Raw genomic sequence first — 21,989 nt, 5'->3', positions numbered from 1 at the left:
TTTCAACAGGGAAACTTTAATATGAAGAATTTTTGGACTGGGGCTGTGGCTCAGTGGTAGAGATCACATGTGAGAGGCACTGGGTTCAATCCTCAGCACCACATGAAAATAAATGAATAAACAAAGATGTTGTGTCCATCTACAACTAAATAAAATTGTTTAAAAAATATGAAGAATTATTACCTATAAAAAGAGATCAGAATACTAAGGACTTGGCTAGTAAAATGTTAAAAAGACTCCAAAAATTACAGAAATAATAGATATAATGAGCCTTCCCTGAGATAAACTACCCAAAGAAGAGCCCCTCCCTCTAGTGCTGAGATCTAGACATTGTTAGAGAGGGCACGCTGTGGCTGATTGGGTGGCAAAGGCTGTTGTAATGCCGTGCTAGTAGAATGAGGGGGGGTTCCCTTTGGAACTGTTTGGAATACCTCCTCAAGGGCCTTGGAGAAGGCTGTTGAAGGAGAAGTAGGCTCTAGACTGTCCCAGGACTTGGGGAGGATGGCATTGTCGGAGAAACTGGTAACTGCTGGTACTGCAAAGTTCATCCAGGAGCTGGGCCACTTGTGGACCACCTGCAGCTGTCCACACTGTCTCTAGCACTGGAGAACCTGTGCACGTCTCAGATCCTGCTCAAGGCAGGACATCAGGAATAGGAAATAAACTCCTTTCCCTGCAACATCCTTCCAGAGCCTTCTCTTGACAAAGCTTACGTTAGTCCAACCTACAAAGGAAACACTTGGGGGCTAGGTCCATTGCCTAGTCAGTAAAGTGAAAGGTAAATGGCAGCTGAGCGGCAGTGAGTTGAAAAGTGGCACAGTAGTTGTACCCATGTGTCTTTTTTGGTACTACTTTAGAGTGAGCTTTTTTTCATTAATATTTAGGTCTCTGAATGAAGAGGAGTTCCGTGATAATTTCTTAATTGCATTATTATTAGTAAAATGGTATACGTAGGCTCGTGTTAGTTTTCTATCACTGTGGCCAAGTTACTTAAAAATTTTCAAATCATTTTCATTGTACATAATTAAGAATCACAATTCATGCCTAAAATTTTTTCTAAGATAAATATTTTATATTTTTGTTGCTCTCTGCCTTGTGAAAAATTTTTGTTTTTTTAGGCTAGAGAGTGGCTGTTCTGGTTGTATCTTACAAGCTATAATTTACTTAAAAATTTGCTTACGGGTTCCCAGAAACTAATCCCTAGTCAAGTAGTTTTAAGTGACTTACAGTGACTAGGTTCTAGTCAGAGGCTCTATGGCATCTGATTGAATAAAATGTGACAGCATACTGAGTTTTAATTATAATTATTTTCTGGTTTTTATTGGCTCTTAGCTTTTGAGTTCACATAAAGAGAATATATAACCTTCTTTATTGGTGAGAATGTTTTACAGAACTATAGCACATGAGTGACTTGCATGAAGTTAGCTACTTGAAAACCTTAGACGAAGGAGTTATGGTCGTATGAGTGACTTATATATAGTTAGCTACTTGTAAACCACCCTAATATGTCCAACAGGGTTAAAGACCATGGTATCTGTCTTATTTAAAGGACTTATATTAATTTTTCTATTTCATGACATCAGTGCCAGGCTAGTTTTTTTATAGCATCTCTTTCTAGTTGAATTTGGCTGGTTGATCTTCATGAGTAGATTCAGAGTAAATACTTTCGTTGAGAATCCCCCACAGGTGGTACATGATGTTGGTTTGTCCTCTTACTGGTTATGTTAGATTTGATCCCTCCATTGGGTTACCCTTTGAAACTCATAGCTATCTCCATGAAGTGGTTTATTGAGATGGTGTGAATATTCTTTCCCAAGCCTGTCTTCTGGTAGTTTTCATCTGATGCTTCCTGTCTGAATCATTTTTTATGAAAGACAGTTTTAAAAATTGTCATTCCTTCTATTTAATTAGGAAGGGAATTGAACCCTGGGACACATACATAATAGACAACATTGTCACTTAGCTACACCCCCAACCGTGGCCGTCTACATTTATTAATTTACATTTGTGTTGGTCAGCTTCTGTTACTATGAGCAGTTGCTTGAGATAACCAACTTATAAATAGAAGAGGTTTAATTTGGCTTAGAGTTTGGAGTTTCTGTTCACGGTTGGTTGCTTTGGACCTCTGGCAAGGCATCTTATCATGGTGGGAGCACGTGGCAGAGCAGAGCCTCTTAACCCCATAACCCAGGGTTCACCGCACTCTTCAGCGGCACCTTCCCAGGGAACTGAGGCTCTCCCACAAGGCCCCACCTGTCTACTGTCTCCCGGTAGCTCCACTCTGGGGACCAAGCCTTTCACTCATGGGCCTTTGAAGGACATTCAGAATTAAAACTAGAGCAGCATTCTGTAAATAGAACATTTTGTCCCTGTCACCTTTTAAAAAATACTATGGACTTACAGATTTTAATTTTTTCAATGGGTTTTGATCTGTCGGTGATACTCTTTTTGATGCTCAAATTGTTATAAGTTTATTCCATGAAACATAACCAAGCCCACCAAGCCCTGCTGGTTTATTCCTCCCATTGTCTACCCCTTGTGGAAATAGGCCTGTTTGTTCAACCAGCCTTTTGCTTTTGCTACTATGATTAATAACTTTGTGTGTGTGTATACATAATTGGTTTTGGTATTGTTTGAGGTACATCTTTAGGGTAAATTCCTATTAGTAGACTTGCCTGGTCAGAGGGTACACACATACTTAGTGTTTTGAGTCTCTTGACCTCTCCCCACTGGTGGTGTACCATTCAGCACCTCCACCAGCCAGGATTATGAACCAGTTTTCCACAGGCTCACTTACAGCATCTGTTGTCAAGCTTTTGAATTTTTGCCAGTCTGTTAATTAAGAATTGGTATCTTGGTGTAATTTTAATTTGCATTTCCCTTAAGAATAAAGGAGTATTTTTCCATATTTTTTAAGGGTTATTTGTGTATCCACAGATTATTTGTTTAGGTCTTTTGCCCATCTTTTTTAAATACAAAACAAGACAAAACAGGTCTTGTTGGTTATTTTTCCTCACAATTTTTATGCACTGCTAGGGGAATTTGTCCTTTATTTGCAGGGTATGTTACAAATATTAAAATGCTAATTTTGAACTTTATATCTATTATAGTAATTGTGGTCTTCATAGTATAATTAAGTCATTAGAACTTCTGCTATATCCTCATCTCTACCATTTTATTACTTTGACAGTCATTTAAATTCAGTTTGTTTGATTATCCTAAAAAAAGGGAATCACTTAATCATATAGCATCCCGTCAATATCAAAAGTCATTCCAAATAGTTCTTTCTTGTAGATTTTATGAGTGAATGAGTAAACCACATAAGTGGAAAATGCACCTTTGCTTTTCATGGCACTGTTTGCATTGATGATATGCAGCCTTCCCATCTCGGAAAAATATGTGAGATTCTGATTCTAATTACGATAGTAATTGTTGAGATGAGAATGTTAATGAGAATTTATTACTGGCTATGATTATATTAAACATGAATTTTTTTTCCTAGGAAAAAATTAATCACAAGTATTTTCTCTGTATGTTTTAGGTTTTGACGACAATTCGTTCAGGGCATCGAGCAAATATATTTAGTGCAAAGTTCTTACCTTGCACAAATGATAAGCAGATTGTATCCTGCTCTGGAGATGGAGTCATATTTTATACGAATGTTGAGCAAGATGCAGAAACCAACAGACAATGCCAGTTTACGTGCCATTATGGAACTACATATGAGGTACAGTGTTAGGATTGTATCTATTCTGTCTACAAATGTATGTTTTTATATAAATGTGTGGTGTGTGTGTATGTGTGTATATATGATGTGTGTATATATACACATTCATGACAGATTAGATTTTAGCAAAACATTTGAGAAAATTTATCTTGATAGACTTGTGGATAAACTTAAGAAATAAAGATGTAAGTAAGAGTCTTATTAGATGGTTTGCAATTGCTTGAGCAACCATACTTTGAGAAAACAGATGTTAGCCCTGCAAGGATGCCTCTGTTACTGTGCCACATGGCTCTGAACTAGGTTTTAACTTCTTGAATACTTCTGTCATGTGCTTGCATAAAGTCATTGCTAGCATGTTTACTGTATATGTTTGTTTCTATTGCTAATAACAGTACCACAGACTGGGCAAATTATAAAGGAAAGAAATTTATTTTGACTCATGGTTGTAGATTTGGAGGTGCTGCCTTTCTGGTAGAGTCCTGAGGCATTGCAGAACATTTCTGGCAAGAGACAGAAAACACCTGCATAAACATGTGCGTGTGTGTGTGTGTGTGTGTGTGTGTGTGTGTGTTTGTGTACTTGTGTCTTCTGGTCTTATAAAACCACCAGGATTCAGTCAGGGGCTACATCTTAATGGCCTCGTCTTATCCCATTTATACCTCTCTAAGGCTCTACCTCTGACAGCCGTGGTCGGAACCAAATTTCTACCCTCTTACTACTCAGAGTGAGGATTACATTGAAACATATGAAATCTTGGAATTCAGACAACCATACCCAGATCATAGCATTTATCAGGTTTTCACATTAGATGGAATACTAGTAGACCAAAAAAGAAAAAGAGAGAGATTTATAGAATATCTATTTATAAGCTCAGACCTTGAGCTGAATTGAATGAGGTGGAGTGAATTTATGACACAGTTATACTTCTTATTTTAGTTCAGAAATATTGCTCATAGTACCAAGTGCTCTTTTTAAAATGTTTGCCTCTAATTTCATAATAGCAAGTTTGATTTCTTATTTGTGGTAACCTGGTAATTATTTTCCATCTTTTGTGTTATGTTTTGGTGTCTGCTTATATGAGTAACATAACTGGATTTTGTTTCTTAACCATTCTCAAAATTTTGATCTTTTCTTGGAAATTTTAGTCAACTTAAAATTACTGTGAGTGCTGATATATTTGGGTCTATTTATGTGTTATTCTGTTTGGGGTTTTTGTTTGTTTGTTTGTTTGTTTGTTTGTTTTTGTGGGGCTGGGACTTGAACCCCCCGGGGCCTTACATATGCTAGGCAAGTGTTCTACCACTGAGCCACACCCCCCACCCTGTGTGTTTTATTGTTTAAAATATTTTCCACTATTCATGCCATCTCCTTTTCTTGTCCATGCTTCAAAGTGCTTGGAGGTCTGTCTTTTATTTTGTTTGGCTACTTGCTTGGAAGGTGGACATTTGTGTCTTTTATTCTGGAGATTACCTAATTTGGTTTCACAGGAATATTTGACAGAGTCTCTTCATACTTCTAAATGAAGACTTTAAAACATCTCTTGCCTAATTTTATATGATTATATTGTTCAGAACTTCATTATACTGTTTTCTTTCATGAATTAGATAATATCACTGTTTAATACTCAGTGTTTAGATTTACCTATATATTTACAAGGTAAATACCTTTCACTCATCATTCCTGATCCATTTGGTCTTTAAAGTACATTGTTTGGCAGTTCCTTTAATGGTACTTTGTTGATAAAAAACAATTTTAATTTCCCTTTTCTTTCCTATTTGTGGGAAAATGTCGTCCCTTCCCCTGCTCCCCCAGTACCAGTCTTGAAAAGTAACTTTGCAGAGTATAGCCTTTGTTTGATGACTATTCTATTTCAGGTGGTATCCCTTGTGTTCTGAGTTTAATTGTTGAGGTCACAGAGTTAGCCATCAATCTAATTATGCTTCATTTATAGGTAATCTCTTTTTTCTTTCACTACTTTCAATTCTTTTTTTTTTTTTTTTGATAGTTTTTATTTTTTATGTCACAACAGTGTGTCTAGGTATGGATTTCTTTTTTATTTCCCATACTTGGGATTTATTGATGTTCTCGGTGTCATAAACTGGCATCTTGAATCATGTGGGGAATTTGTAGTCAATAATAATAAGTCTTTGGTCATTATTTCATCGTTCTATTTCTTTTCTGCTGGAATTTTGATTAACTGCATATTAGACCTTTTTCCACCCATTATTCAGTTTTTTATGGAATTAAAAACACATTTGGGAAAGGTGCATTAACCCTAAATGTATTCCTCAAGGAATTTGAATTATCACAAAACAAATCTATTCATGTAACTGTCACCTAGAACTGCAGAACATGTAGCATACCAGCAGCCCCCTCATCCTGACTTCTAAAACTCTAAAATTTTATGTTTTTCCAAAACCTTTGTGTTTGGTTTTGATCTTTATATAAATATTATTATTCTTTCTTTCTCTCTTTCTTTGTTTAGTGTTTGGTCTTTTTCTTTTTTCCCTTTTGATGCTTGTGATTGAACCCAGGATATTATGCATGGTATGCAAGCATTCTACCACTGATCCACATCCTGTCCCTGGCTCTGTTTTTTTTTTTTTTTTTTTTTTGAAACCGTTGTTTTTGTATCTGACTTCCTTCACAAGGCCTTGAGATTCATCCATGTTGGTGATAATAGTAACAATTTGTTCATTTTTATTGCTTATTTGGTATTTTATTTTAAAAGTAGATTTTAGTTAGTATTCCCACTCTGTTGTTGGATGATTCAGTTTGCTTCAAGTGTTTTGAGTAATTTGAATAGTGTTACTGTGAACGTTCTAGTGCAACTCTTTAGGAGGCTCTGTACAGACATTTATTTTTAGTGGAATTCCTAGATTATAGGAGAGGCATATGATCAACTTTAATTGATATTGACACATGGTTTTCCATTGTGTGTGTGTGTCTGTGTGTGTTTCTGTACCCTTTTATACTTCCATTGACAATGTGATTTTTCTGATTTTTCCACATGTACATCAATACTCTGTATGCATTATCTGTCTCTTTCATTTTGGCCATTCTGGTGGTATGCTGTAGTATTTCTAAATGGTGCTAATTTGTATTTTCGATGTATTCACGAGTATAGCTCTTTTTTGTGTATACAGTGTTTAAAACAGAAAAATATCTTCCATGTATGGGAATGCTAAAAACCCAAGATTGGTAGTATATATTTCTAGGGATGGAAGGAAAAGGGAATTTTCTTCAGTAGACCTCACAGAGGACATTAATTTACATTATTGTCATTGCTAAACTAGAAGTGGTTACAGGAACATCTAAAATGTTCTAATTCTTTAAAAATGTTTTTATTGTAATAAAATATATGTAATATAAAATTCTCCATTTCAGCCATTTTTTAGTGTGTAGTGCAGTGCTATCACATATATATTGTGTGATTGTCACCACCATTTAAGAGTTCAGTTTATCAGCTTTAATCATTTCAGTATTCCACAGTAATTTTTTTAGCATCAGAGAAGAACATTTTATCACATACTTATAATACAATGATAAATTTATTACAAAAAAGTGATAAAAATTAGTTTTGGAATCATTTGAACAAATTAGGTAGTAGAGAATCTTTTTGGAGCAGGAAAGTCTTATCAAAATGTTAATAAAAGTTTATAATATTAACTTTCTGTCTGAAGTTATTGTAATATCAAAATATTTCATTCAATTCTGATGTTTCTCCATCTGTTTGTATTGTATTCATGGTGTAGGTAAGTCATAAGTAATTAAAAGGGATGGATTTTGTTGCTTTTAACTTTAATGTTTTATGAAATAATAGTGTGTTTTGAATCCACCTACTTCAGTGTTCAATAGGTTTTCTGTATTACTGTTTCTGTCTTCAGATCATGACTGTACCCAATGACCCTTACACTTTCCTCTCTTGTGGTGAAGATGGAACTGTTAGGTGGTTTGACACACGCATCAAAACTAGCTGCACAAAAGAAGATTGCAAAGATGTAAGAATCCAGTTTCTGTACAAATGATACAGAAAAGTTATGGTTATAATTACATTTGCACAATTATTTATCTTTGGGTGATTCTAGGTGAACTTTAAAAAATAATTTTGCTAACATCTTCAGTCATAAAATTTCTTAAGGTATTTTTAATGAAGTTGAAGAACTTATATTTTAACTGTATTTTTAAATTCATCTGTTAACTGGGCATTGTTGGGCATGCCTGTAATCACAGCAGCTTGGGAGGCTGACAGGAGGATCAACGGTCCAAAGCCAGCCTCAGAAACTTAGCAGGGCCCTAGGTAACTAAGCAAGACCCTATCACAAAATAAAAAATAAAAAGGGTTGCAAATGTTTCTCAATGGTTAAGCACCTATGTGTGCATATAAAATCTCTGAAAATTTGTGTAATTGCTTAGTATATACTCTAGTATAAAAACCTGGAGAATTTGTCAATATATCTCATTTACTTATGGAGACCATTTTGACTGATCAAAATAGCACTGATAAAAGTTTATGTAAGTTCAGTATCTTTTGCCCCCATCTTTAAAACAAGAATTATGTTATTTTTTTTGAAAGAAAAAAAGTCCCGTCAACATGATCACTCAAGTTTTAGCTCACTTCTCTAAAGATATAGCTTTATTTTCAATATTTGACTTTTCAGTACTACTTGAAACTTACAAAATCTCTGAGCAGTCTTTCAGTCTTTTGACCGCACTGTTAACTCCAAGTGTTGTTATCTGCTATGCAATAGTTAGAGCACTGTAGCTTTTTCTTTTTCTTTTTTTTTTTTTTGCGGTACTGGGGATTGAACTCAGGGCCTTGTGATTGTGAGGCAAGCACTCTACCAGCTGAGCTGTCTCCCCAGCCCTTGTAGCTTTTTCTTGTACCTTTTGTTCCCCTCCAGTACTGGGAATCTTAACCCTGGGCCTTGTTCATGGTAGCCAAGTATTCTACTACTGAGCCACATCCCCAGGCTTAGATGATTTGGAGTAGTAAATGAAAATAAAAATCATTACTCAGTTTCTTTTTACTGAAAGATAACAAAAACAAAAAACAAGAGTTACTAGTAATTCAGTTGTCTGCTAACTGAACAAGTTACCATAGTTAACATGGTTCAGGAATGAAAAGGTTGTTATGTATTTGAGAAAGAGAATAGAAAACAAAAAGTAGAAATTGAAAAAAAATCTTAAAGATACAAATATTAATCAGTTTTTATGTTTTATATATAAACATGAATATATATATATGTATACACATACATAAGCAAATAGGAAGCCATTGGAACTGGAGGCAGAAATCAACCTAACAAATCAGGCTATTGGGAGCATTTGCAATACCTGTTTCTTAGGAAAGTGATTGGTACTAAAATCTATTCTTCTGAGTTCTTTTAAACTTTATTATAGGAGGATTTAGTTGTGCTTTTCTAAACCAGGCTTTCTTGAAATAAGAATAACTAGAGGAATTAACTACTAACAACTCAGAATTATGAGAACTGGTAAATCTATTCTGTGTAATAGTAATATTCTGATGTTAATAAAGTATAAGGTAAATTAACTTAAAAGTGTGATTATACTGAATAGAATGAAGAGGAGTTATTAGCCAAAATAGTATATACCTTATCCACATGTTTTTAAGGTGATAGCACTTATTTTTTTTTAGTTATAGATGGACACAATACCTTTATAATATTTATTTATGAATCAAACATCATTACCCTATGTAAATGTATGATTACGCAAATGGTATGCTGTTACTCCATGTAGAAACAGAAACAACATGTATCCCATTTGTTTACAATAAAAATAAATTTTAAAATAATATTTATTTTTATGTGGTGCGGAGGATGGAATCTAGTGCTAGGCAAGCCTCACACATGCTAGGCTAGTGCTCTACCACTGAGCTACACCCCCAGCCCAAGTGGTATCACTTATAGTTTCTACTGCATCTATAGATATAAGTAGTTACTTTATAGTAAGATCTGTCTGTTGAGGGGTTTGTAAGTGTTCATGTGCCACTTTGTTTATCAACTGGTATGGAGAAAAGATTTTACCACTTAAGAGAACTATAGAAATTTAAAATCAGTTCAGAGTATTTTGTTGTATTTTGTTAGCAGTTAGTTATATTTAAAGTATTATGTGTATCATGTAATTATGAATACTTATCAGACAGAGGCAGATCAGACTTCCACTTTTACTGTCAAGTGGACCAATCGGATAAGGCATTTCTAATGGTATTAATGACTTAGCCACCCATTACTCAGGTAGAAGTGTATGAATATTTTACATTTCTAAAGAGGTTTGTTGTTCATGAGTATAAGAATGTTTAGCAGGTACTTCAGATAAGTACTTTGTTTTTATCATATGAAATATAGCTAAATTTTGAAAAGAGGGTTTAAATTGTAGTAATGTACATTTCTTGAATTATTCTCTTTGTAGCAGATGATGACCTGATGTCATTGTTTAGGGTTTTGTATATTTGGGCTAATTTTAATTAGCCCTCTTCAGAATTCATTTTGTATTACTCAAATATTGATAGTTTTTTAAAATCTAAGTTTATAGTTTCTATGTGTTACTATTTTGATTGTTTCTACAATATTGTAGAAGTCAGTTTTGGGATTGTCAAACTAAAGAAAAACAGGGTTTTTAGATTGATAGATTGTTAAAAAGGAATACTGACTGAGTATATTTCTTTTGGTTTCATATCGGATGAATGTTTTAGCAGTAATTTTAATAGAAACCTAAGAAGTACATTAAAAGAAAACCATATGTTGTTGTTTTCCCCTTTTTGCTTTGCTGGCTTTATTATAATTTCTGTGGAAGGTTATTTTCTTATTTAAGGGTAAAAATGTTTTAAATACGGTATCATTATTACTGTACAGCTGTTTGTTTTGATTATTGTCTTCTTTTTAGGACATTTTAATTAACTGTCGACGTGCTGCTACATCTGTAGCTATTTGTCCACCAGTGCCATATTATCTTGCTGTTGGTTGTTCTGATAGCTCAGTTCGAATATATGATCGACGAATGCTGGGCACAAGAGCCACAGGTAGGGGGATAATAAGAATATATGGGACTGTCAGTTCAAAGAACAAATCTTTGACATTTTCCATTAAAAATTTTTTTTGTTATAAATTTTCAAGAAATACAACATATTTAAGTAATATACATTATTGTATTTAAAATAAAGTATATCATCAAGTTTTTAAGACCCTGTTGGGATGATACTTTTAGTTTGTCATTTAAAAAATATCCTAGCCAGGTGCAGTGTTGCACGCCTGTAACTAACTCCAGTGACTCGGGAGGCTGAGGCAGGAGGATCTCGAGTTCAAAGCTAGCCTTAGCAAAAGCAAGGCTCTAAGCAACTCAGTGAGACCCTATCTCTAAATAAACCACAAAACAGGGCTGAGAATGTGGCTCAGTGGTCCAGTGTCCCTGAGTTTAATCCCCGGTACCAAAAAAAAAAAAAAGAATAGAATAAAAAATATCCTAACACTGGTGTATTATTTTCCCCAAAATGCCATAATAAGTAACCACAAAATGAGTTTTTCAAAAGAAATTTATTCTGTTACATTTTTGGAGTCTGGACATCGAGTCAAGATGTCTCAGGTTTATTTTCTGCTGGAGACTGAGGAAAAATCTATTGATGCCTCTTCCTCCTAGATTCTGGTGATTGACGCCAGTTCTTGGTATTGCTTAGTTTGTTGGGTATATTACTTCAGTCTTAAGTTTCCATCTTTGTACGCTATTCTCTGCTCTGTCCAGGTTTCCCTCTTCTTATGACATATTGAATTTAGGGTCTATCTAATCCAGTATGATTTCATCTCATCTAATCACATCAGCTAGGACCCTGTTTCCAAGTAAGATCATATTCTGAGGTTCTGGGTAAACATGAATTTTAGGGGGACTGCTGTTTTTTTGGTTAAGAGGATAATGGTAAACATGGTTGTGTAAAAGAAAGACGAGTGACTTGGGTATTTATTATTGGATAGCATATATTTTTGCCTACTTAGTTTAAAGTACTGTTAGTGATGCTGCAGTATTGGGTTTGAACCTGATTTAATCCTGTTCTCTTTCTCCTCAACCAGCATGAGATCAGACCACTTCTGGCATGAATAATTGAAAGCTAATTTCCATTAGCATTTTCTCAATGAAGGCCACAATTACTCCTAAGCATGTATACACATAAACATGAGTATCAAATACACACACATACATATACATTCACGTTTTATATTGTGAAAAATTAAGATGTCCTTAATTAAATTAAGATGTCCTTAAAACCAACAATGTCATTTTTTTGTTTTTGTTTTGATTGATTGATTGATTGTTTTAACATCCTGGGCAGATTTATTTGGGTTTGTTTGTTTGTTGGCTCCATTAAATACTCCCGGAAGGTGAATGTACCCCATAAGAAGAAGTTTCATGTTGACAGGTTTTGGTGGCAGTGGGACTGTGTCAGCCCAACAGTGTCAGTATTGGTGGACATGGATTATGGAAATGGGAACCCTAGATGAGATCTTCCCTTTTTTGAACTGTGATTGAGAAGTCCTGACAGTGTGGGTAGGCACAGTAGTAATGGAATATGAAATCATAGGCTTAATTGTTGTTCTTAACAGATGGGAAACAACTGACAGTTTTGAATAGGACAGCACTTCTTTGTGCAGGATTACACAACTTTGTGAGAGATTTAGAATTGAGTGTTACTGGACCTCTAGGACACAAAGTACCAGTTGTACCTCCCTGTTATACTGAATTATATTAAAGGCTACTAGAGTTGTTAAAAATGGAATCATAGGTTACTTAATATGCTACTGTAGGAAAGTAATTTTCCTGTTGTAGAAATTATATTGTTTTAGTTTGAGGGGAATATTGGAAGATGACTTAGTGCAACAAATTTATTAAATAACTGATCTTTAAACAAAGCATTAATTTTTTCGTAGATACATAATCTTTATGGTAGTCTTTTTTGTTATGAACTCTTGAAGAATAAACCTAGATATTGAATGTGATAATTTAGATTTATATTGCTACAGTAAATCACATACTCCATAATTCAGGTAAAGAATTTTAAGAATATTTTTCTTTAAGAAAAAAAATTGTTTTAGATAACACCACTTTTCTTACTCAGGGAATTATGCAGGTCGAGGGACTACTGGAATGGCTGCCCGTTTCATCCCTTCCCATCTTAATAATAAGTCCTGCCGAGTGACATCTCTGTGTTACAGTGAAGATGGTCAAGAGATTCTTGTTAGTTATTCTTCAGACTACATATATCTTTTTGACCCAAAAGATGATACAGCACGAGAACTTAAAACTCCTTCTGCAGAAGAGAGACGTGAAGAGGTAGGTTTCTTCAAAACCATTATCTTTATTCAGTTAAGAAAGTATTAATTCAGTGATTTCTGGGGCCTGAAGGCCAAGTACATACACACACACATACATACATACATACATATATACATACATGGATCACATACATGAATCACTTACAAGGTGCATCTGGTTTAGGCAACAAGGACAGAAAACCTACCTGAAAGAACAGGGGCTAATGAATGAGAAGGTGACTCTGGAGGAAAGTATTATGATATCTTTTTTTTTTTAAAGAAAATATTTAAGCCAGGAAGGGTGTTGCTTGCATACCTGTCATCCCGGTGACTTGGGAGTAGGAAGTTAGCCTGGACAGCTTATTGAGACTCTTTCTCAAAATAAAAACAAAAAGGGCTGGGATTATAGCTCAGTGGTAGAATGCTCTTGGGTTCATTCCCTAGTATTGTTTAAAAAAAAGGGGGGGGGGAATACTAGCAAAATGTTTTTCTAGCTTTGTAGATGTACAACAGCAGCAACAAAGATCAGTAGTTCTAACACTTGAAGAAAAAGCAGTTAAAATAATAGGAAATGATATGATAAAATTCCAGAAATTCAGTGTTACATCTGTGTACCACCAGAAGTTCTATCCAGGACCATCCGCCATGCATGTGTGGACAGCAGTCCCCTTCTTCTGGAGTGGTACCTCTCTTTCGCAGTTATGCACTAGACATAGGGTATTATCCCTAGGTACATTTTATAAATAAACCTGAGCATGTTAAGTGAAAGTAGGCACATACATTTAAAAGGGGTGTAAATGAATTGAATTATCATCACTGAAGTGACTATAAAATAGTTAACAATTTTCCTGTTTATAAACATGGAAAATTAGAATAATACATTTTTGACAGCATGCAGATGTAGAAAAATTGTTTGCTTTAACCTTGTTAAACTTCTTTCCCTAACATGTTTTTCACTTTGTCTTTTGTATCTTATAATGTCTTCTGTATTCATCCTGTTCTTGGGCTTAAATGTCTTTTGAAATGAAAATTGATTTTTATTAATTATTCGTGACTTAGGTATTGTGGCAGTGCCAATTAGGAACATTTTTTAAAGGTTACTAAACAGCAGTTTTGTAATTCCTATGAAATGCAAAACTAAACTCAGTTTTATAATTTATAAAATTAGAAAAAATAGGATTACTTTATAAATCTATTTTAGAATTTTAAATATATGAGTGTGTTGTGTGGATTAGAAAGTTGACAAAGAAGGAGGGTCTGAGGGCTAATGAAAGGTATCCATCAGACTGTTGAAAACACAGACTCTGCCCTGCCACTCTGTCGCTGCTTGTAACCCCCGCTTGCAGGATGTGGGTAAGTTCCGGTCTGCTTTGCACCTCTAAGATGGTGGACAAGTTGGAGGTGCACAGGCCTGTGAGAGGCCGACAGGTTTGGCTGCCAGAGTCCTTGGCCCAAGACTCGTGTCATCAGAGTGAGTGGTACTGAGTCATGAGCAGGTATCTTTCCTCAGCATGTTTTTCTTAGTATTCTTTGTTGAATTAACTAAACAAGAAAAATAATTGTAAAATAGGAGTAAATTTATAAAACCCAATCATGCTTATAACAAAGCAAATAATTAAGAGGTATATACAGACAAAATTAATGATCCTTCCTCTTAATGCCTAATTTTGTAAATAGTATTTTGTAGTAAAACCTGACAGCAGTGTTCAGCCCATCTGTTCTTAACTCATTGAAGGTTTGTTGGGTACCTACTATATACACAGAGTCCTACATTCAACTCCAGAGAATTAAGGAGGACCGCACAGACATGGCCCCACACTCAAGGAGTTTGTTAACCCCATGGAAGTGTGGATGTAAATAAATACATAAAGAAATTGAATTATAAAACTTAAATAATAAAATTGTATGTGTAAGTACTATTTTCTATATAAGAAGAACAAGGGCAAAAATGATTGAAAACATTAGTAAAGCTTAAGCAGTTCTAGAGCATGAATAATAATTTATGATTTTTTTCCTTATGTTTCCATATATTTGTGTATTTCTTAATTTGTAGGGGCCTCATTATTTCCTCATGCCTTCTAATAATTTCATTTTTTCCCCTTTCTTTGGTACATTCTTTTTTTTTTTTTTTTGTATTTGTTTTCTTTACTTTTGCATTTTTTTCTTTTTATTGTCTTCCTCTTTTTTCCTTCCAGTATCTTTTTGACATTTCCCTGCTTTTACCACCCTATGACTGAACTTTTGTTTTGAATCTGTTCTCTGTTTTTCTCCTGTTATCTGTAGCTTTCTCTAATAATATATCCCAGAAGGACTACTGCTTACCATCCTGACCACACTACTGCTATGATCAGAGGCATGAGTATCTCTCTCCTCTAGTATTTGTGTGGCTTTCTACCCAGTCTTCCTTCTTTGACCCTTGTGGTCCTGGCTCCACATCTCCCAGCCAAGCCAAGCTGAGGTCCTTTAAGACTAAGACCAAATATTAAAGGTTCACACTCTTGCTCTTGTTGCTCTCGACTCTAGCCACTGCATGTCCACCTACTTAGCACAAACAGGCTGAATGTGCTTAAGCCTTCAGACATTGGTATTTGCTCTCCCTGAAATGCTCCTTCCCTCATACCTGGGTTTTTCCTCCCTATGTTCATGAGGTCTGTGCTGCTACCATCTTCTTGGTAAAAGGCCCAACCACCCTATTTAATATCATAAACTTTTACTCTGCCATACTGTCTGCCTTCTGCCTCACTTTCCTCCATAACACCACTGTGTGTGTGTGTGTTATCTTTCCATTGCACGTTTAGTCTGCTCTGTAGGAGTGCGAATTCTGTGACAATGGGAATTTTTCTGTTTTATTTGTTGTTCTTTTTGAGTATCTGGAATAGTACTCTTTCCAAGATCTAGAACAGTACATTTTTTAATATCTAGAGTGGTACATAAAAGGTGATCAAAAATATTTATTGGTCTGGGGATATAGCTCAGTTGGTAGAGTGTTTGCCTCGCAAGCACAAGGCCCTGGGTTCAATCCCCAGTACTGAAAAAAAAAAAAAAAAAAAAAAAAAAAAAAAAATTTATTGACTGGCTGAATAAATGCTGTGCCATTTGCAGTATTCTTGTCCGGGTTATTTCACATAAAAAAATAAATTATAGCAGTTGTTCCTTATTTGCATGTTATACTATAGTTCTTAAAAAGGGTGAGGCCTTCTTTTGGGAATAATTGTTTGCGATTTTGGACAGTTGCCACACTGATTGCTCTGTTCTAGATCTACCTTGTGGCATTCTGTGTAGATTTTGTGGTTTTTCAGTAGTTCTTTCCCATACTTCCACATGAGGTAGAATTTGTGGGATGTGCTTTCTTCTGTCTCATTTGCTGGGAATGGTAACAATTCCCCCCTGCCCCCTGTTCTTATTGCTTGGTATGGTTTCTAGGAGAAATCAGAAAATTTACAGCTAAGCTGTCACTAAGTTTTAAAATAAAATCTGCTTAATTTTGAGGGGGTGGGAATCAGTGAATGTTATTGTTATTTATTTGTTTATTTTTCTTGTTGCTAAGGATTATATCAGGGCTCAACACATACTAGACAAGTGCTCTATGACTGAGCTACATCTCCAGCCCTTGACTGTTATTTAAAAGAATAAAATAAAAATAGAGTAGCCCACAGAATGGGAGAAAATATTTTTAAATTAGAAATCTGGTTAGAGTGTAGTATCCAGAGTGTATAAAGAAGTTCAAAAAAATTTGTAAACAATTTAAATAGACTTTTTCCCAGGGAAGATACAGTGGCCAGTGAGCACATACTGAGATACTCAGCAATGCTAATCATCAAGGAAATGCCTATCAAAACTAGAGTGGGGTATCACTTCACATATACCAAGATGGCTAAAGTTAAAAAAAGAAAGGCTAGACAATAACAAGTTATTGAGGAGGGGAGAGGTTGGAACCCTCATACTCTACTGATAGAAATGTGAAATAGGGGAGCTGCTTTGGAAAAGTTTAGTAGTACCTCAAAAATTAATGAGTTATCCACATACATATCCATTTACTGATTATTTATTATTCATGGATAGTGGCAGCATTATTCATAATAGCCATTAAGTGGAAATATCAGTAACTGGTCTTATCAACTGTTGAATGGGCAAACAATTGTGTTATAAGATGGACTGTTTTTCAGCTATAAAAAGCAATGAAATATTGATGGGTGCCATTATGTCAATAAACCTTGGAAACATTATGCTAAGTGAAAGAAGCCAGGTACATAAGACCACACATGGTGTGATTCCGATTATGTGACGTGTCCAGAATACACAAATCCATAGAAGGAGACAGTAGATTAGCAGTGTTCAGGAACTGAGTTGGAGGGACTGGTGTGGACTGGCTGCTAAGGGGCATAAAGTTCCTTTCTGGGTTGATGAAGGTGTTCTGGAATTAGGTAGTGTCGATAGTTGCACACCTTTGTGAATATACATTCTGAATTGTATACTTTATCAAAGGATGAACATTATGGCATGTGAATTGTGTTACACTATAAATGTAAGAATTAAAGGAGTGTTCAGGTGTGTTAGATAATCACTTAAAGGTGCCATTTGACTTATTAATCATGTTATTGATCATTTTTATCATTGATCTTCATTGGTGACCTTAGTAGAGTGAAATCAATGTAAAGATGGAAAGAGGAGAAATCAGTGGAAACATGGACTGCAGTGTATTGAGGAGGGGATGGTAGATGAAGTGAATGTAGACTTTTCTCAGGAAGCTTCAGAGTAGAGATAAAAGCATGAAAAAGGACCGTAGCTGGAGAGAAATATAAAATTGAGGGGGTTTTTATATATTAAAAATAACTTTGAGCATATATGAGAGAATAAGGTGAAAGTAAATATATACAGATGTAGAATAGAGAGGATAAGTGTTTAAGTGGGCTTGAGGATTCGAAGAAATGAAATAAAAAGCACAAGTGGAGAGATTAGACTTGAACAGAGTACTTGATCCTAACCTTGAAAAATGTTTGACGTAGTTAGGATAAACAAATAGACTTCAGCTAAGGAAATAGATGTATTTCTACAAGGCTTTCAATTTATTTTTTTTTGTCCCTGAAGTAGAAGGAAAAGTTATTAGCCAAAATTGAGGGCAGCACATTGGAGTAGAAAGTTTGAGGAAAGTGAAAAATCTTTGGAATAGATGCTAGAGGAACTGGAGAGTAAGTTGTCAATACTAAGTGAAAACAGTAGCGGCTGTCATTAGGTGTGCAGGCGCTTTACCCAGACTCAGTGCAGAACTGAGACTGTGGTTCACTTCCTCTTGTCAGCCAGGTGAGGGAGGCAGGAGTAGAAATCACACATACGTGATTTCAAAGTTACCTTCAGACTTCGGGTTGAAGAAATTTAGTATAGACTGTCAGCATCGCTGGATATCTACCACTATGAGTACTGCTAAAGACTTATGGGACCTTTGTATCAGGGTCTCATTTCGATCTAGCATCTCATTTCCATACTGATTAGAGAAGGTAGGGTGATGGCAATAATCTGTTAGACTTAAAGTTTGCTTTATGAATTGAGGGTGGGGCATGCAGCTCAGTGGTAAGCATGTGCCTATCATGCACAAGGCCCTGGGTTTGATTGTCAGCACAGGGGTGCAGGTGTAATCCAGAGCAGAGGAGTTTTCTTTTAGACTTACAAAGAATCTACCTATCCTTATCTTTAGTTGCGACAACCACCAGTTAAGCGCTTGAGACTTCGTGGTGACTGGTCAGATACAGGGCCCAGAGCAAGGCCTGAGAGTGAACGAGAACGAGATGGTAACTATACTTGGGTCAGCTTTTTGCGGGGGTATATGGTATTTTAAAGATAATATTTTAATTCAGTTCCAATTTTATCACTATTATAAAGGATGCTGCAATGAACTTCCTTGTACATCTCTCTTGGTACACTTGTGTAGATCTATCTTAGAATAAATTCCTAGAAGTAGAATGACTGAGGGTACTGGATTAGAACATTTAATTTAGATAGTTATCAAATTACTTTCAAAAATTGATGCATTAATTTGTATTTTTACTTAAAGTATAAAAGTACCCATTGCCCTTAGAACATTGGGTATTTCCAGTTTTTACTTTCTTTTAGATATAAAGACAAATGGAAACTTAAATTTTAATCTGAGAGTTCTATAGGAGTATTCCCTCCCTCCCTCCCTTCCTGTTTTCTATCAAGTGTCTTTCACTAGTGCATGAGACTGCCTTGGGAGATTTAAGATGGAATACTTTAGAGCAGGGCACAGTGGCACATACCTGTAATTCCAGTGAGTTGGGGAGGCTGAGGCAGACTTGGCAACTTAGCAAGACCCTGTTTCCAAAGTGGGGCTGTGAGGGTGGGAATATAGCTCAGTGTTAAAATACTTATAATTTCCAGTATCAAAAACAAAAAATGATGACTCACTTTAGAATTAACCCGAGACTATTGTATTAATTGTAGCCAAAATATTACTCTGACTTAAAAAACTTTTTCATGATCAAAAGCATATTCTTCAATATATTATCGTTGATATTATTTTATAATACATATTTAAAAGTGAAACTGTATAATATAAAGTGTAGAAGTCTGAATCCACAGAAAATTTAAGAACAATTGATTTCCATGTTAAATGACTTGATTGTAGACCAGAGTTGTCATATTCTAAATTTGATGTCATACTGTCAGTTTTAAAATGTCCCTAAGAAGGCTTGGTTATTTGACAGGGAAAGGAGTAAAGGCAGAGGCACAATACTTCCTGTTTCAGCTAATTTTAAATATCTGGAATTTGCTTATAAAATGATGAAAATTTAGATTTAGGAAAATTCATACAAAAGCCCAATTCCAGTTGTTGTCTGTGTTTGATGATAATGCTCTAGTAAGAGGAAATGCCATTTTTCAATCTGTTTAACTTAGAACTTATGAGCCCTTTCTAACTGGGCACTCTTAGACTTAAAGATGGAGGTTAGGATAAGGGTGGGAGACGTGGAGGTACCTAAGGATGGGAAAGATGAAAGAGATGCAGACTCTATTTTTTCACTGAAAGCAAATTCCAGATATTGGAAATCAGCTGGAACCAGAAGGTATTTTGGTTCTTCCCTCACCTCCTTTTTCACTTGCAAATAAAAAAAGGATCTTTCCATACAGGGGGAAAGTCATTCATACAGTGGTTTAAAATGCAGTGAGAGCTTTAATGGATTTTTCAGTATACCTATAATTTACGTAGGTAAGTTGATTTTTTAAAATTGCTTGCATTTTAAAGTCTTCAAATCTAGGTTTTTGCGTTAATAAAAGGTCCTGACTCATTACCAAAGTCCCTGATAAGATATATGATCTAATAGGAGAACAGAGTCCCAATGTATCACTGATGCAGAGAATGTCTGATATGCTATCAAGATGGTTTGAAGAAGCAAGTGAAGTTGCACAGAGCAATAGAGGACGAGGAAGATCTCGACCGAGAGGTAATTTTTCTTATTAAAGTCATCAGAAAACTGGCAAAAGCTGTTTATGAAAACTGTTTATTAGTGTCATCTAAATGATACTGTTTTATACCTATAGTAACCACAAAGCTTGTATGGTTTGTCTGTTCCACTTACACTAAATCTAACCTTTTTTTTATTTATCTCACAAAACAAAACAAAAACAGTAAAGAGTCTGAGATTCCCCATTTTTAAACCCTTTTAAAATGCACTTTGAGAATAGAAATGTGCAAAATTCTATGAGCAAATTTTTGTATAATTGAAAAGATTGATTGTTTAACAAGAATATGTTGTGGATAGATTTTTTTTTTCCCTCTCTCAATTAAACTTATTTGGTCAAGTGAACCACACCACAGTGACTGTTCTGGTATTCTAAAATTATAAATTTGTATTTGCTTTCAGGTGTGTGTATGTTTCGTGAATGCATCGTTTTGGAATTATTGTTTATTAAAGCATTTAAAATTTGAGTTTTGCACTAACATGTTTTTTGAAGGTGGAACAAGTCAGTCAGATGTTTCAACTCTTCCTACGGTCCCCTCAAGTCCTGATTTGGAAGTGGGTGAAACTGCAATGGATGTAGATACTCCAGCTGAACACTTTCTTCAACCTTCTACGTCCTCTGCTGTGTCCGCTCAGGTTCATTCAACATCCTCTTCCACAGAAAGCCCTCATTCTACTTCTTTGCTGTCATCTCCAGACAGTGAACAGAGGCAGTCTGTTGAGGCATCTGGACACCATACCCATCATCAGTCTGGTGAGGATGTTACTCTTCAAGTAGGCTGTTGTTCATCTTGATTTCTGATAATGGAAACATTATAGGTTGTTTTGAAAGATGCTAAATCACACCAACTTCTTTCTGGAATAAATGATCAAAGTGACATGCAATATATGAACATGTGACCAAACACAAAATTCAAGTGTGCCTAACTTGTATGAATTTTAACACATAGCAGGAATCTTTAGTTTATACAGAACAGTTTTAAAAATAATATGTACCAACAGGTAGTGTTTTGACATAGTTGAATGCACTTGACTTAAAGATTATTTTACAAACCATTATATACCAAAACATCTTTCTAGATTTACTTGATTGTGTATGTATATTAAGCAGATAGTAAAAATGTAGCTCATTGTTATTAGTTCCGTTGGATTTATATTCTTGATTATTTTTTTCCTCACATCATGAAATACTTTCAGAATGCTCTCTGTGGTGTATTGGATGTGGTCTCTTGCCGATAACATAATACACTTACAAACAAAAAGAATTGTTTCTCCAATACATTTATGTGAAAAGTAATTATTTTACTAAATTCTTATTTTCTTGACACTTGATGCTATTGAAAATAAATTCATTCCTGAAGTGTTAAAATACCATTTTTTCTAAGTATGTTTCAACGTTTTTTTCTCCCAACTATGGAATGTACAATATATATAATAGTAATTTTTAGTAGATATGTGTATGGTTTA

The 21,989-nt window shown here is 35.1% G+C and overlaps 1 protein-coding gene and 1 non-coding gene across 10 annotated transcripts in view; both read left to right on the top strand.

Moving 5' to 3' along the window:
* The window catches only part of Dcaf6 (DDB1 and CUL4 associated factor 6), a 108,987-nt gene that overhangs the window by 29,040 nt on the left and 57,958 nt on the right, over nucleotides 1-21,989 (top strand). For all 9 annotated transcript variants that reach the window (XM_047521492.1, XM_047521491.1, XM_047521488.1 and 6 more), the window contains 7 exons: nucleotides 3,542-3,727; nucleotides 7,615-7,728; nucleotides 10,637-10,772; nucleotides 12,855-13,069; nucleotides 18,743-18,836; nucleotides 20,385-20,504; nucleotides 21,016-21,276. In XM_047521492.1, the coding sequence (XP_047377448.1) occupies nucleotides 3,542-3,727; nucleotides 7,615-7,728; nucleotides 10,637-10,772; nucleotides 12,855-13,069; nucleotides 18,743-18,836; nucleotides 20,385-20,504; nucleotides 21,016-21,276 (1,126 nt within the window). The remainder of the gene's footprint in view (nucleotides 1-3,541; nucleotides 3,728-7,614; nucleotides 7,729-10,636; nucleotides 10,773-12,854; nucleotides 13,070-18,742; nucleotides 18,837-20,384; nucleotides 20,505-21,015; nucleotides 21,277-21,989) is intronic.
* Trnaa-cgc (transfer RNA alanine (anticodon CGC)) lies at nucleotides 16,009-16,084 on the top strand. Its single transcript has one exon. It is a non-coding gene; the product is annotated as a tRNA-Ala (tRNA).

The sequence above is a fragment of the Sciurus carolinensis genome, chromosome 12, assembly GCF_902686445.1.
Source record: "Sciurus carolinensis chromosome 12, mSciCar1.2, whole genome shotgun sequence".
In the NCBI taxonomy this organism is placed as follows: Eukaryota; Metazoa; Chordata; class Mammalia; order Rodentia; family Sciuridae; genus Sciurus; species Sciurus carolinensis.
Note: the sequence above shows the minus strand (reverse complement) of the source record. Positions and strands in the feature narration are given on the sequence as shown.